We start from the raw sequence: 14508 nt of genomic DNA on the forward strand, positions 1-14508 counted from the left end.
CTCGTCCAACACACTTGAATCCAACAGCTGAATCACCTCCTCAGTGCAGTCAGGTTCTCCAGAGTCTTGCTAACGACCTCATTATTTGACTCAGGCGTGTTGAAGTAGAGACACATCTAAAAGTTGAAGACCGGCCCTTGTCCACCCCTGCTATAAAACCTGCTGATTTCACTCCCAGTCCAGATACTGGTCTCTACTGGTTTCTGCCTTGCTGTCTGTGGCTCAGTGCTGCCACCTGAAGCTCAGCCCTGAGGAGGGGGGGTGATCTTCATCACCTGCTCCCACCATAATGTGTTCGATTTGTTTAGACTGGGATTAACGGCTCAGAGACGCGTTTAGTGAATAAAAGTTTAATTTATATCCATCATCTGGAGCAGCTGCAGGTTTTCCAACTGAAACCAGAAAAAGTGCAAGAAACTGAATATTTACAGAAATAAACACAGAAATAAACCCAACACAGGTTGGGAATCTAAATCTGCAGAGAATAAATAATTTCATTCTTTAAAATATGTTTCTACAAAGAAATGAGGGAAAAAAAGAGAAATATTTTGATTCTGTTTTATTATCTTAATTTTTCCAAGAGCAGAAAAGGATTTTCAGAGGTTGAGTTTTTATGGTGGAGCTGCTGACTGAAGTTGAGCTCCTCCTCTTCCCTGGGTGATGAAGACGATGCTCCATCCTGACCCGGGAGTCTTCATCTCTGGCTCACAGTGTCCGGACTGTCCCTCCGTTTCCTGAAGATGGTGTAGAAAGCTTTCTTCCTGCGGCTAACGGACGCCTCCAGACCGTCTGCTCTGTCCTTCCTCAGGTTGGACGGCTGGACACCGGCTCCCTGTCCGATGCCGGATGAGCTGGACGAGGCGGACGAGGACAGGAAGGTAGCGCTGTCGTCCACGGCGATGCAGAGGGAATGGGTGGAGCAGGCAGAGGTGAGGGCAGAGGAGGGGCCTCTCAGCTCCACCAGGCTGGAGCTCTTCTCCAGGCCTCCACCTCCTCTGTGGGCAGAGCTTTGACCCTGCAGGAGGTGGGGCCTGGAGTCCAGAAGATGTGGCCTGGAGTGATGCAGAGCGTGTGATTCGCTGAGAGACAGAGCGAGGGCGGAGTCAGAGTCTGAGCGGCTCATGATGTCCCTGAGAGGAAGAGGAGGAGATGATCAGAAATGGACCAGAGCCTTCATCACACCCCAGGTTCTGTGAAAAATGAGGGGTCAATCAGAGACCCTAGTGACCATTTGGAAACCCTAGAGGTCAATCAGAGATTATAGGGGTCAACTGGAGACTCGATCATGTTTATTTGGATAGCATATTTCGGCAACAAGCCAACTCAACTGCATCACGAAAATAAAAAGTTATAAAAACAACTTACAGTCAAGAACTGAGAAATCAGTGACAAATATTACATTTTGACCAATGCCATCATCAAAATCATCAATACATGTTTAATAGGTTGGTGAATGTCCCATTTATTATGGTTCAAAAGCAACTCTTGTGGCCATTCTGAGACCCTAGGGGTCAATCAGAGACCCTAGCAGTCCATGGCAGACCCTAGAGACAGGTCTCCGATTGATGAGATTATCCAGTGGTCAATAGGAGACCCTAGCAGTGACTTGGAAACCCTAGGGGTCAATGGGAGATTCTTGCGGTCCTTCAGACAACCCTGGGGTCATTTGGAGACACAAGGGATCCATGGAAGACTCTTGCATTTATTCTATTAAACCCTCTAATATCTCCCCAAATAAAAAGACATGAAGAGGGAGACAGATGGAACAGAACAGGAAGTGCTTTTATTCTGAAGAACCAGAAGTATTTTTGCTGAACGGTGGAAAGGAGAGAAAAAGAAAGAAAGCTGTGTCCACCAACTGCTCTGGTCTAAAAATCAAACGCACTCTTTGACAGGAGAAATCGTTTATCTTGCAACTGGTATCAACATAGTGCAGGAGATGTTACCATGATAACCAGTCATTGGTATGCACTGGTAACTCAGGGGGGACAACATGAATCATTTATTGAAGGATTTTACATTTTGTTTGTTTTTCACTTTTACTCTCATAGATGAGATCAAGATGATTTGTGAAGATTTATGAAACTTTACCAAACATGAGACAATAACTGAAGGTTCAAAATGTAAGAAATTTGTAAACTTAGTTTTGTGTTATTTGTAAAATTTATGTCAGATCAATCAAAGTTTAGCTATGAAGGTTAAATCTGCAAAATCTTTTTAAATTTCTTGGTTTGACTGGTTTCACATTTTTTGCACCGTTTTCGTTACATTAGTGGTAAAACAGAAGAAGAAGAAGAATACCCCAAGCTGCCTGAGCGACAGCGCTGCCTCTGGCTGGCCACAGCGCCCCCTGGAGTCTGGAGGTCTGGCGCAGCATCCAGAGGGAGAAAGTAAGAAGATCGGGAGAGCAGAGCAGAAAAATGAGCGGAGCCTTCAGCACAGGAAGAAGACAAAGAGTTTGGCTGAGGAGGACAGGAAGTGAGGTCGATGGAAGGGTGGGACAGGGAGGAGGAGAGAGGCGGGGCAAGCACAGGAAGGAACTCTATCTGGCCAATGGAGAGGCTGCGATTCTGCCGAGGGCGTCCACTTGGGGGGCGCGACTTTGTGGACGAGCCACTCCCATCCTCAGATAAGCCACGCCCCTCAACTAACCTCTGAGAGCCAAACGTCAACCTGGGGTCTCCCGCCCTCTGCCGCAGGGGCATCAGACTCTGAGCTGCAGGAGAAAGGAAGAGAGTTACACTGAGTCTGTGCTTTTATTTATTTGGTTAAGAACCAATCAGAGATGGCTGTCAACCTGACTGTTTCCACGGTAACTGCGTGTCTGTGATGCCACTCAGAGGCCAAAGGTCACTCACACGCCTGTCCATCTGCCAGGCTGCGTCTACAGGCAGCCAATCAGGAGAGAGAAGCAGAGTTCAGCTGACTTCCTGTTTAGCAGCAGGGGGCGCCGCTGCTCAGCCCGACTTAGACTGGGAGAAGAAGAATCTGTCAGACTTACACTGCAACGTCCCCGGAGACAGGATGTCCTCGTCCATGTCGTCCAGGTCATCCGACAAGAGCAGGTTCTGGGGGGTCGAAGGTCGCAGGCCCAGGAAGGATGGGTCAAGGTTCAGGGCGGCGGCCAGGGCTCCCAGACCCGGATTGTTGACTACACAGAACCCGGTCAGAGACTCAATCTGCTGCCAGCGGTGGAGCTTCTCCCGCAGAGCCGCCGTTACCTCACCCAGGGCCTGTCTGTCCAAACCAAACCGCAACGACATGAGACAAAAGGTTAGCCGGACCGGAGCTACAGTACCAGCTGGTATGGGTCAGGTGACTCACTTGGCTGAGAGGATCTTCTGGTCGACGTCGTCCAGTGAGGAGCTGTGAGCCACGTGGAACGTTCCAAACAGAGAACTCCTCTTCTTCTTGATCTTCTCTGCCTGAAACAGAAAGCAAGGCGTCTTCTGCAAACATGTTGGGTCGATGTCATCACCGACCCACAGTGGGTCAGCCGATCTTCAGGTTTTGGGGCTCATTGGAAGTTAAACTGGACCAGGACAGAAACCCAACCAGAAGGATAAACCCAAAGGTTTCTGCCCATCATATTGGTCTGGTCTTTAGCAAACAGATTCTGGACATTACTTACACAATTAACAACGAGCAGCAATAATCTAGGTTTCACCTCTTATAGGAGAAAAAAACAGAGGTTCATTAAAAATCATATTTTCACCACTCATTTATAGAGGTCACAAATTCAAACTAAAAACTTTAATTCAGCAAAATAAGCATTTATCTCCAAACTAAATACTTATTTAGTTTGAAGCTAACTAGCTTGCTCACCAACTATTTATAGTTTGTAGACTAAATATATAGTTTCAAAGTAAATAAACTTAACTAAATATTTGGATTCATTAAAATATCTAGATCAATGGCTAAATACCTAGTTTACAAAATAAATATTTAACTTTTCCATGCTAAATATATTGCTAACAAGCTAAGCTTGCTAATTGAATATTAGCAAGCAAGCTAATTGACACGACAGTAGTGTGTCAATTACTACGGTGTATCAGGGCCCTCAGTCTGTATTGTATCGGGGCCCTCAGCCTGTATTGTATCGGGGCCCTCAGCCTGTATCGTGTTGGGGCCCTCAGCCTGTGGTGTATTGGGGCTCTCAGTCTGTATTGTGGTGGGGGCCTCACCCCCTCCCTGGCCTGCAGCAGCTGCCTCTCTGCGTTCTGCTTCTTGTTGTTGTAATGCTGATCTTCCACTTCGTGCGTCAGCTGCAGCCACTTCTGCAGCGCCTCAGGCGGCGCCCAGCGTGCCCGCGACTCCAGCTCCCGCTCCGCCTTCCTCAGCGCCGTCCGGACCTGAGGGGGAGCGGGAGGCGGTGAGGGCCGGCTCCTCTGATTGCCCGGCGCCCGCTAGGGGGCGTTACCTGCTCCAGCTCCTGCTCGGCATATTTCTGCCGGCTGCGCTCGTTCTCAGATCCCTCCCTCAGCTCGTGCAGCCGTTGAGCTTCCTGCTTGGCTGAGTCGATCTCGCTCCGCAGCTCCTCTTCCACCTTCACCTTCTCCACCTGGACGCAGTGCTGCTGCTCCTGCGCCCGCTGCAGCCTGGCAGAGACACAGCAGATCAGAGGAGCAGCAACAAACACTCCCCCTGCTGGCAGGAGCACACACTGCAACATTACACACTTCCTGTTTCACTTTTCTGTCAGGCCATGTGGGGGCGCTGAATGCCAGCTGAGGAGCCAGAAGGTTTGTCTCTCTAAGAATACCCGTCAAGTCTCCTGTTTTTTCTGGGAAACTACAGTATTTTACCTCCCTCTCCCACCGTACTCCCGTATCAGTATTTCCTCCCGCCCCCAATCTGACAGCAGCACCAGATGGCAACTTTTCCCCTATTCTCAAGTCCAAAACTTCACAGGTATGTCTCCAAGCTACGTATTCAAAAGTAGAACTGGAGAAATCCCACTTTTGATTTGATGCTAGTTTTAATTTCTTTTCAAAACTGTGATGTCATTGTTACCATGGAGATTCTGGTCTAACCAGAATCTCCATGATTCATTTCAATCAGGACCCTTTAATTACGCAGCTAAAGCAAATAATATATTTCTGAATGTTCATTTTTATCATCTTAACTCGTCTGGCGTCCCTCAGGGTTCTGGTTCGGTCTCCCTGATATTTCAGGTCGACCTGATCTGTCTGTTTCTGTATCATTAATAATCCGCTATGCTGATGACGCTCAGTTATGTTCCTCTTCTCAGCCTAATGAGCAGAGGTGCAGCTGGACTCTTTCATTGTCGACCATTTTGACTGACAGTTCTGTCAGTCAGTTTTCTGTCAGTAATTAAATGATGATAATGACATATAATGTTGATCCTCACTGTAATTATACCAGGAGTGATGTGACCAAAGCTGCGGGTTGTGTCAAGTACGAGTCTGAAACTAAAGGCCGCCTCTCCTCTTTGGTTTGACATCAGAAAACTCTGAGCTTTTCAACAACCAGATAAAACCTAACAGCTGGTAGCATGCTGATGTTTGATGGTTCACGTTATTTTGTTCAGCCCTATGTGAAGTTCACTCACCTGCAAATCCAACAAAATTGGTGTCAAACGTTTGTGGAGAAAAACATTTAGTTTGTTTAATGGTGGTTGACCACCAAAGGTCAGCCACCATTAGAGGTCAACCAGAGTCTGGTGGTTGACCTTTAGTGGTGGTTGACCTCTAATAGTGGTTGAAACCACCAGAGGTTTTTTAGAGAAAAGAGAGAAGAAAACAAAGAACTGATTTCCTGTTATCTGGAAACTATTTTATTAATATCTTTAAAATAATGGCAGGACAAATTACATCAAATCAAACATTCGACACCAATTTTATTAGATTTGAGTAAATGTGTGGGGGCTGGTTGACCTTTTAACTTTTAATATCTTCAAAGCAAACCAATTGTGTCTGATTTGAAAAAGGTTTGGGGAAACGTCACACAGGTTTCTGAAGGATTTCTTGATTCAAGCTGAAATTGATCAGATATTTATTTTTCTGTCCCGAACAGCAGGAAACCAGTCTGCGCTCTGCCTGCAGGGGGAGCTGTGGCACCGTCTGCAGAGGAAGAGGATGTGTATGACTATTTCTGGAGATGAAGGACAGAGATGAAGCAGTTGAATTATCCCAGAGAGGAAACAGGCTGAAGCCGGCTGTCAGCTGACTGGGAGCTGCAGCAGAACCGCTGGGCTCAGTGCTGCGGGCTTCACTTTACTGTTCAGGACAATCAGCAGCTGTGCTGAGGCTGAAAATAACGGCGGTGCAGCAGGAGGCAGCAGCTGCTGCTCAAGACCGACAGCACAGGGCCTTTATTCAAACATTATGAGAAATGTTAAAACATTTCTAAACAAACAAGAATCAGTCATCTGAAAACATTCAGGAGCAAAACCTTCCAGGATTTAGGAAAACTTTAGTTCACAAACCCAAACAGACCCAACTCCTCATGGCCCACCACCAGGGGGCACACTTCCAATAATGTACCAATGCAGGAGCTAATATTCCATTTAGCGTTTTTCTAACTTTGAAAACATTTAGCGCACTGAGCTCCCCCTAAATACATTTTTCAGAATTAATCTTAAAGCATCATTTACTTTCATGTTCAGCTAAATAAAGTTTGACGGTTTAAAATACTGACGTCATAAACTTAGTTTTCTAGTTGATTTTAACACATTTCCCATTAGCTTAGCTAACTTTGGCTTTATTACTTAGCTTGCATCACTAAACTTGATATATTTAACTCATTCTAATGTATCCTGGTTTTTCATGTTTTATCTTAAATCATCACAACTTATTTCATCTTTGTTTGGCTTGGCTTATTGTACTTTTGTCAACTTTAACTTCTCTTTCTCTGTTTTGTTCCTGTTCATGTTTTCAGGTTTACCAGCTGCCATGTCATGATTTATACTGGTATCTGGGTCAACACAAACTTGTAAAGATTACCAGGAGACATGTTTTGTTCCTTATTTTGAAAGGGAAATGTGCCGATGTGTTCAGGTGCTACACTGGAAGTCAAGAGGAAAACTTTCAGAAGGATTTAATTTCCCAAACTGTTATCCATCTGTTGCTAGGCTGAACCTCAACGTCTTCCGAACCCATCTGGAACATCTTCATCTGTGTCTCTAACTCCTCTTCTTCCTCACACCTTTCACAACCGTTTCCTGCAGAAAAGAGGAACTGAGGGCTGCAGCTCGCTGAAACCCAGAGGAAGCCAGCATGTTGCAACAAGCTTCAGTCTGCTGTACAGTAGCCTCTCTGACAGGTGTGTGTGTGTGTGTGAGCTACAGGCTGACTTGCTGGCTATTCTTTGCCCATATAAGGATTTCAAACAAAGCTCCAGCAGACGCTGTTCTCACACGTTACCGGACTATTTTCCTGGCTGCAGCTTCGTCATCATCTAAATTACATTCAATCATGAAATAAATCAGATCTCATGGTTTCAGAACCACAAACACAGACGGCCAGCGGACATATTTCAGTGGTAACAGTGGAAGGTCGCAGCGTTGTGATACACAGAGGTATTTTTAGACGCAGCAGGGAGTATTTTCATCTAATTCTTTGTGTAGCTGTCAGCTAAAAATAACCTGGAGTCCTTGTCGGCTTCAGGAGCAGAAAGGCTCTGAACTGTAGCTAATGCACCAACACCAAAGCTAACATTTCAGTTAGCGTGTCAGGGTTTTTGCTAGCTTTTATGAATGGACAAAAATAAAGTCTGGTTTACTTTTGTAAATAAACCTAGCTTACAAACCGTACAGGATGGAGTGTAGTAACAAGCTTGATCCTGTAGAGGGAGATGTGCCATCATGTAGCACATGGTGGATAGCAACAGGTTGAATTTAGCGCTTTAGCATTACCTTCCACTAACTACAGTGCAGGTGTAGCGCTTTAACATTAGCAGAGCTATTGTTTATGATTAGCGCTCTAGGATTAGCGCAGCTAGCTTTTAACTAGCTGTTGCCACCTCTGGTTCCGACCTCATCTCTGTCTGACTTCAGGAGCAGAAAACCCTCACTCCTGGTTTCCATCACACCACTACTGGTTTTTTCAGAATCATCATAATGCAGGGTTTAATTCTTCAGGAGTTCCTCAAGGCTTAATGTTTGGACTCCTTATGTTCATGATAAGTCACTTCTTTAGTTCATCAAATGAAACTACAGTCATCTGGTGGGAAGAATCACAGCTAGTCTCAGATGTGAACAAGGAGATAATAATTTTCCCTCGCATCCAGAACAACTTAGAGGTTCTGGATCGGGATGAGGTTCCCGCGGTTGGTATAGACTCACTTTGCTTGCAGGTCCAGCAGACTTTCCTCAGCCCTCTGCAGACCCTCCAGGTCCTTCATCAGCTTCCCCAGGTCATCTCTGGACTTCCTGGTCTGGATGTAGGCAAACCAGCAGCCGCCCAGAGCCATCAGCACCGACAGGCCCAGAACCAGGTCCTTCCACCGGTTCTGCCGGCCTGCTCACACACACACATAGAAACAACGGTTTATAGGAGACAGAAGTCAGATTCTCCTAAAAGTGTTTTCAGAAGAATCGCTGAGCTCTAATTCTGCTTGGTTTGAGCACCAAGAGCAGCTAAAGAGTTTAATTTGGAATATTCTGATGGATTTCAGAGGTTATCTTGATTTTATCTCAGAAAGCTGAACTGAGTCGGACGAAGAATGTCAGTTCAGATCACTGGACAAATGTTTCATTGCTTGGGATGGACGGATGATGGTTGGATGCTATTTTTAATCACATTAACTCTCTCAAATCCATTTCAAAATAAAAGCACCACAGATGTGTGCTGTCACAATCAGAAGGGATTATATTTTGAAAAATAGCAGGAAGTGGTAAATACGATCTAAATGCATAACTTTCTGGTTATTAGAGAACAGGAGTTTAACAGACTAAAACCAGAGCCGTCAGAACCGGACCTGCTGGCGGTCCAAACAGAACAACGTCTAGGGCCTTGAGCTGCAGCTTCTGGGTGTGGCTCCGGTCCAGAATCTTCAGCAACGACACGGTCAGAGTCACGTTCTTCACCGCCAGCCTGCCGGAGGACACAGGGAGGTCACACCAGGTCCGGTTCTGACCCAACCAGTCACCAGGTGAGCGCTTACCTGGGCAGCGCCTTCCCATCCAGCTGCTGCATGCGGAAGCCGGCGGCATACTGAGGGAGCTCCACGCTGAGGGACAGCCACTCCTCCACCTGCAGCACCGTCCAGTTATACACTGGACACAGAACACCAGGGACCGGACCGGGCCATTAGAACACACTGGACCGGACCAGGCCGTCAGAACACATTGGACTGGTTCCAGACCCGGCTCAGCAGCCTCTAATCATACTGACTTCATTATTAACTCAACACAGAGAAGCAACAGGTTCTGGTTCTGAACCCAGAAGGTTCTGGTTCTGACCTTCGGACTCCTTCCAGGCACTCCACATGTCCTCCAGGCTGATGTGCGGGTCGGCCCGGTGGAAGCTGCGGTGCTTGGCTTTCGGGTTGCGGTCCTGCAGGTCCTCCCTGAGGAACTGAGCAGAACTTTTTCAGCCCCGGTCCAGAGTACTGGTCCAGAGGATGGGCCCGGTTCCCTCTCACCTCGTCCGTCTCCATGGCGTCCACAGTGCCGTCTGCGTCGTCGTCCATCAGCTTGTGGATGCTGCGGATCGCCTCGAAGCTCAGGAAGGAGTTCTGATCGTCGCAGAGAGGCGGGTCCACAACGCACAGACCTACAGAACCATCCGAACCAAACAGAACCAAACAGAAGGTAAGGTAATTTTATTTATATAGCACATTTTCAACAACAAGGCAATTCAAACCATCAGAACCAGACTACTGTGTGTATGGAAAGCCAAAAAGGACAAAATTCAATAAATGTCTTGTTAAATAATGTGCAGTAATATACTTTTAATCATTTTCACAACATAAATTCATTTAAATAATCATATTGCTTTAACTCTTAATTTACGTTTTATTGCTAGAGACTTGAAGGGAATGTTCAGGGTCAGAACGAGAACATCTGTGCCGGAACTGGAGAATATATCTGTCCATCTTCACATCCTCCACTTCCTGAGAGGGCAGAGCCAGCATTGCACACAGTTGTTGTCACTTCACTTCCTGTGACATCATCAGCGTGTCATCTCCAGGAAGCTGTGGTTAGCTGCCAGCGGCTAGCTCCCACGCTAACAGCTGCTGCAGGCTCCACTAGCAGCAAGGTGGAGGAGGAGTGATGCTGCGGGCTGCCGGACCTGGCTGAGTCAGAACCTTCAACATCCTGGACGATCCCGGTCGCTTCAGCAAACATTAACTCAGTCTCAGGTTTCTATGCTGTTGAGTCTTCCTTGTTGAACAATGAAGACCAGAACCTGATGAACCAGATCCAGAATCTCTGGTATAAGCTGTGCGGCTAACAGACGGTTGGATCTGCTGGATGTTAAACTGGATTAGCATCCAGCAAGATGTTGAAAGTTGAAGAATCGTCTGAAGAAACACGCTGAGTAAACGAGACAGAGGAGATTCATCAAACCGGACCCGGTTCTGTTAACCCAGCAGCTGCTCAATAACACAAGTACCCAGAATGATACCGCATTGATGTCTTTCAGTCTGGTTTCCATGGTTATCACCATACTGAGACTGGCCTATTCAAAGTGTTCAATGACATCCACATAAACACAGATTGTGGGAGAACAACAGTGCTGGTTCTGGTTCTGCTGGACCTCAATGTAGATCCTATTACTGAACTGACTGGAGAGTTGGGTCTGACTCTCCAGTCCAGAACTCAACTGGTTCCAGTCTGACATAAAGAACTGGGATTTCTTTGTTTCAAAGAGGTCAGAGGTTACAAGTGGTTTACGGCAAAGTTCAATCCTTGGGTCCCTCTTGTTCAATACCTTTATGCTCCCACTGGCTCAGGTTATAACAGGAAATACGACTAGCAATCAGCTCAACATTATGAGGTCACCAGGTGACCTTTGACCCCATCCAATCACTGAACAGATAGGTGCTTAGAACAGATAAAAGTGAGGATGTGCCAAAATTCTCCATCTGAACAGATACAAAACTGAAGTTATTATCTTTGGACCTAAAGAGGAATGATCTAGACTTAGAGATCTAGAGTTATACACACAGCTTCAGTTCTTCCAGTTGGATACAAGTGATCAGGATGACCTCTGTCCTGAACCTCCAAAGCCACATAAAGACAGTTCCAAAATCAGCCTTCTATCACCTGAAGAACATTTAGAAAATACAGGGTTTCCCCCCTGTGTATATTACAAGCCTGGCGGGCCACCAGGCCTTATCTTCATCTTTTGAAATCTGCGTGGCACTGTTTGAGCATTCACATTTACCACTGGGCGGCCAGTTGCACTGAAGTCTCTGAGCATCATTGTCCACTGTGGGTTGCTCTGTCCAGTTGACATTGTCTGGATAAATAAAAAGGTTTGGACTTAAAGGTTTGACCATGGAGTTATGGATTTGCAGTCTAGCCAAGTACTAGTCGCCAATTGAAAATGGTGGCTGAGATGTCGTTTGTCTAAAGTGCCACTTGCGCCATCATCAGATGCCGACTGCTGCCTATCAACTGGGCGCAAGCTGATGATGGTTAGTATTGGATGGTGTTGGTTGATAATGATTGGTTCTGGTTGGTATTAAATGCTGTGGTGATTGAAGGTGGTTGGTTTTTAACGTTTGTTGAAATTCATTTTTATTAGTTGGTTGTTATTGATACCAATAACAACCAACACGGTCAGGTGGTGGATGATGTCGACTTTATGGATTAATTTTAATTTAATTTGAATGATAGGCTGATGTTGATTGGCAGGTGGTTGGTTCTGGACTAGTAATACTGGTTGGTTCTGGTGGGGTTTATTTTGGGCTAATTAGGAATCATGTGGCTGCTTGTTGTTTGTAGTGATGATGATGATGATGTGAGATGTCCAGATTTTCGTCTCGTCTGTCAACATGTCTCCCTTATTCAGTCCAACATGGCGTCATGATAGTAATGGATCAGATTCTAGGATGTTCTTACCTGAAGCTGCGTCGCCATTGGAAACCACCTGCAGGCGATGACCATCCTGGTGGGTGTGGCCACTTCTGTCCAATCCGCTGTCATCTCCGACACACACACTCAGCATAAACACACACACCAACCACACACACTCCATACCTGAGGAAAGAGAGGAAGCGCTGTTATACCGTTCAGAATAAGAGTGTTTCATAAGAGCGGGTTGGACTGATGGACAGGGTCTGGACCTGGGCAGCAGGAGGTCCAACTGGGACAGAATGAGAAACTGGAACAGGATAAGACAGACTCGGACAAACTGTAAATAATGAGACAAACTGGGACAGATGAGACAGAGTGGGACATGATGCGACAAACTGGGACATGATGAGACAGACTGGGACAAACAGGACATAATGAGACAGACTGGAACAAACAGGACATAATGAGACAGACTGGGACAAACAGGACATAATGAGAAAGACTCGGACAAACAGGACATAATGAGATAGACTCGGACAAACTGGGACATGATGAGACAGACTGGGACAAACAGGACATAATGAGACAGACTGGAACAAACAGGACATAATGAGACAGACTGGGACAAACAGGACATAATGAGAAAGACTCGGACATAATGAGATAGACTCGGACAAACTGGGACAGATGAGACAGACTGGGACAAACCAGGACTTGGACATGTCCTGGAGACAGGACGTGAAGTCAAAGCTTCTGGAAGGAACCTGAAGAACCGGAGCTTCAACAAACTGAAACCAAACTTCCTGGATGCTACTGAGGCGTTCAGGGACAAGAACCAGAGCCAGAACTTTAAAGCCCAACAGCAACAGAACCAGAACTGGTCATCTGCAGTCTCTGTCTCCTACTCACTAAAGTTTCTCTGGGGTCAGAGGTCACACAGCTGTTCACTTTCCCACCAACTTCATCATCATCACCTTCATCACAGTGAGGGTCGGTTCGGCTGCACCCACCTCTGCTCTGCCTCTCCTTTAATCCATGGGTCCGGTCGGCTCGGTTCGGCAGCAGTTGATCGACCCGCAGCAGCGACTCAACAAGCTGCAGCTGGAGGAAAAAACCCGCAGAAGATCCGCCCGCGGTGCGTTCAGAGACCCGGGAAAAGCTCCGAACTCCGAGCGGCACAGGAACAGGCTCTGGAGTTCCAGTTCCTGACTGAACCCAATTCAACAATGAACCAAAATTATCATCAACATCATCATTAAACCGTAAAGGTTCGGTAAAAATCCAAAATGCTGCAGTAAGGCTCTAATCAGAGTCCAAAACTTCTGAACATAAAAATGTGACGTTCATCCAGGTTCTGCTCCAGTGAGTGAGAACTCTGCAGAACCGCCAGTCCAGTATTATTTACTATAAAATTCAGTAAATATTTACTTAATTAAAATGTATTTAAACTCCAGAAATGCTGCAGATATCCGAAGCTGCTCCTCGTGTTTTCTTTCTGTTACTCCAATTCCCAGGGCACTGAAAGGCAGCATTTAACTCTCGAAAAACGGAATTATGGCGCCATCGTGTGCCCTTTCAGAGGCGGTGCTAGCCGAAGTAAGAAAACCATCAAGGCTTGGGTTTAAAATATCGAATTGAAACCTTTTTCACCTCCGTGAATCTTTAAAGGAGTTAAAATAAATTAAATATCAGGACAAACACTGAAGATAGGAGAAACTATAACCGTTTCCTTTTGATTTCAGTTGCTATAAACGGTTAGTTTAGCTAAGCTAAAGTTTAACTTAACCGTTTAGGCTAGCTAAACTAACCGTACCAACATGAAGGCAGACAGGGGCGGATCTACTGGGGTGGCATGGGATGGCAGTTGCCACCCCAAACGAGAGCCTTGCCACCCCTGTTGCCACTCCAGCTGGCGACTATGAATTCAATAAATAGTTATGGGAAATAGGACATTAAGCGCACGAATCTCTTATTTCCGACAACATTGAATGCAACACAATGTAACCTGACACCTACTGCTAAGTAGCGGGAAGTGCAAGAGAAGGACAGAGCGCGAGGCAGCAGCATTGATAGGATGGATATAAATTACTGGACTGGACATTACGTGACTTATCTTGCGCCACACATGCGCCATTGCTGTCCATTGAGTCAACATTATGGGTGGTCAGAAAATGCCACAATCACGCAAAGAATCTGAAAAATGGACGCAATATTTAGCGGTTAATTCAACCCTATGAATTAGATAACAAGGGCTTCAGATTTAACAGGTGAGGAAAAAGTTTTAACTTAAAGAAAACATTGAACAAGTGAGCAGTGGGTCAGTTATGCTAGGCTAACTGTTGCTAGCCTTCTATTGACTTTGATAACCTTAACATGTGCTGCGCAGTTCGGTGTGTTTTGGTTCCGTTAGCACTAAAACAGGTCAACCAGCCCACCAAGTCATCAGTAGAGCTGCTGTTTAAATCAGCTAATCAACCAGCGCTGTGCTCAGGCAAAAACTTATTAATATTGACAATATA

General features: G+C 46.0%; 1 protein-coding gene across 7 annotated transcripts; it reads right to left on the reverse strand.

Moving 5' to 3' along the window:
- Nucleotides 1-544: 544 nt before the first annotated feature.
- LOC103459919 (stromal interaction molecule 1-like) lies at nucleotides 545-14039 on the reverse strand. Of its 7 annotated transcripts, XR_014090913.1 has the most exons (17): nucleotides 13000-14039; nucleotides 12035-12172; nucleotides 11355-11429; nucleotides 9607-9737; nucleotides 9425-9539; nucleotides 9127-9238; nucleotides 8941-9056; nucleotides 8306-8480; nucleotides 4421-4598; nucleotides 4185-4352; nucleotides 3325-3425; nucleotides 3002-3237; nucleotides 2798-2884; nucleotides 2653-2716; nucleotides 2302-2365; nucleotides 1043-1130; nucleotides 897-982 (listed from the first exon to the last, which is right to left on the reverse strand). XR_014090913.1 is itself a non-coding variant. In XM_081615717.1 (16 exons), exons 2-16 carry the CDS (start codon nucleotides 12168-12170, stop codon nucleotides 695-697), a joined length of 2070 nt encoding a protein of 689 aa, XP_081471843.1. In that variant the 5' UTR covers nucleotides 12171-12172; nucleotides 13000-14039; the 3' UTR covers nucleotides 545-694. The 7 variants fall into 7 exon arrangements, 6 of the variants coding, with proteins under 6 accessions (XP_081471843.1, XP_081471840.1, XP_081471839.1 ...); XM_081615717.1 differs by lacking the exon at nucleotides 2302-2365 and having other exon boundaries at nucleotides 545-982; XM_081615714.1 differs by lacking the exon at nucleotides 2302-2365 and having other exon boundaries at nucleotides 545-1130; nucleotides 13000-13198; nucleotides 13418-14037.
- Between the last annotated feature and the right edge of the window lie 469 nt (nucleotides 14040-14508).

This window comes from Poecilia reticulata, chromosome 14 (genome assembly GCF_904066995.2).
Source record: "Poecilia reticulata chromosome 14, P_reticulata-male-v2, whole genome shotgun sequence".
NCBI classification, from domain to species: domain Eukaryota; kingdom Metazoa; phylum Chordata; class Actinopteri; order Cyprinodontiformes; family Poeciliidae; genus Poecilia; species Poecilia reticulata.

Coding starts and splice junctions, on each gene's coding strand:
- LOC103459919 (XM_081615714.1), bottom strand. CDS start 12,170: ATGGAGTGTGTGTGGTTGGTGTGTGTGTTTATGCTGAGTGTGTGTGTC. Junction 8,481..8,940: donor TCTGTTTGGACCGCCAGCAG/GTCCGGTTCTGA, acceptor GTGTGTGAGCAG/GCCGGCAGAACCGGTGGAAG. Junction 3,238..3,324: donor CAGAAGATCCTCTCAGCCAA/GTGAGTCACCTG, acceptor TGGTTTGGACAG/ACAGGCCCTGGGTGAGGTAA.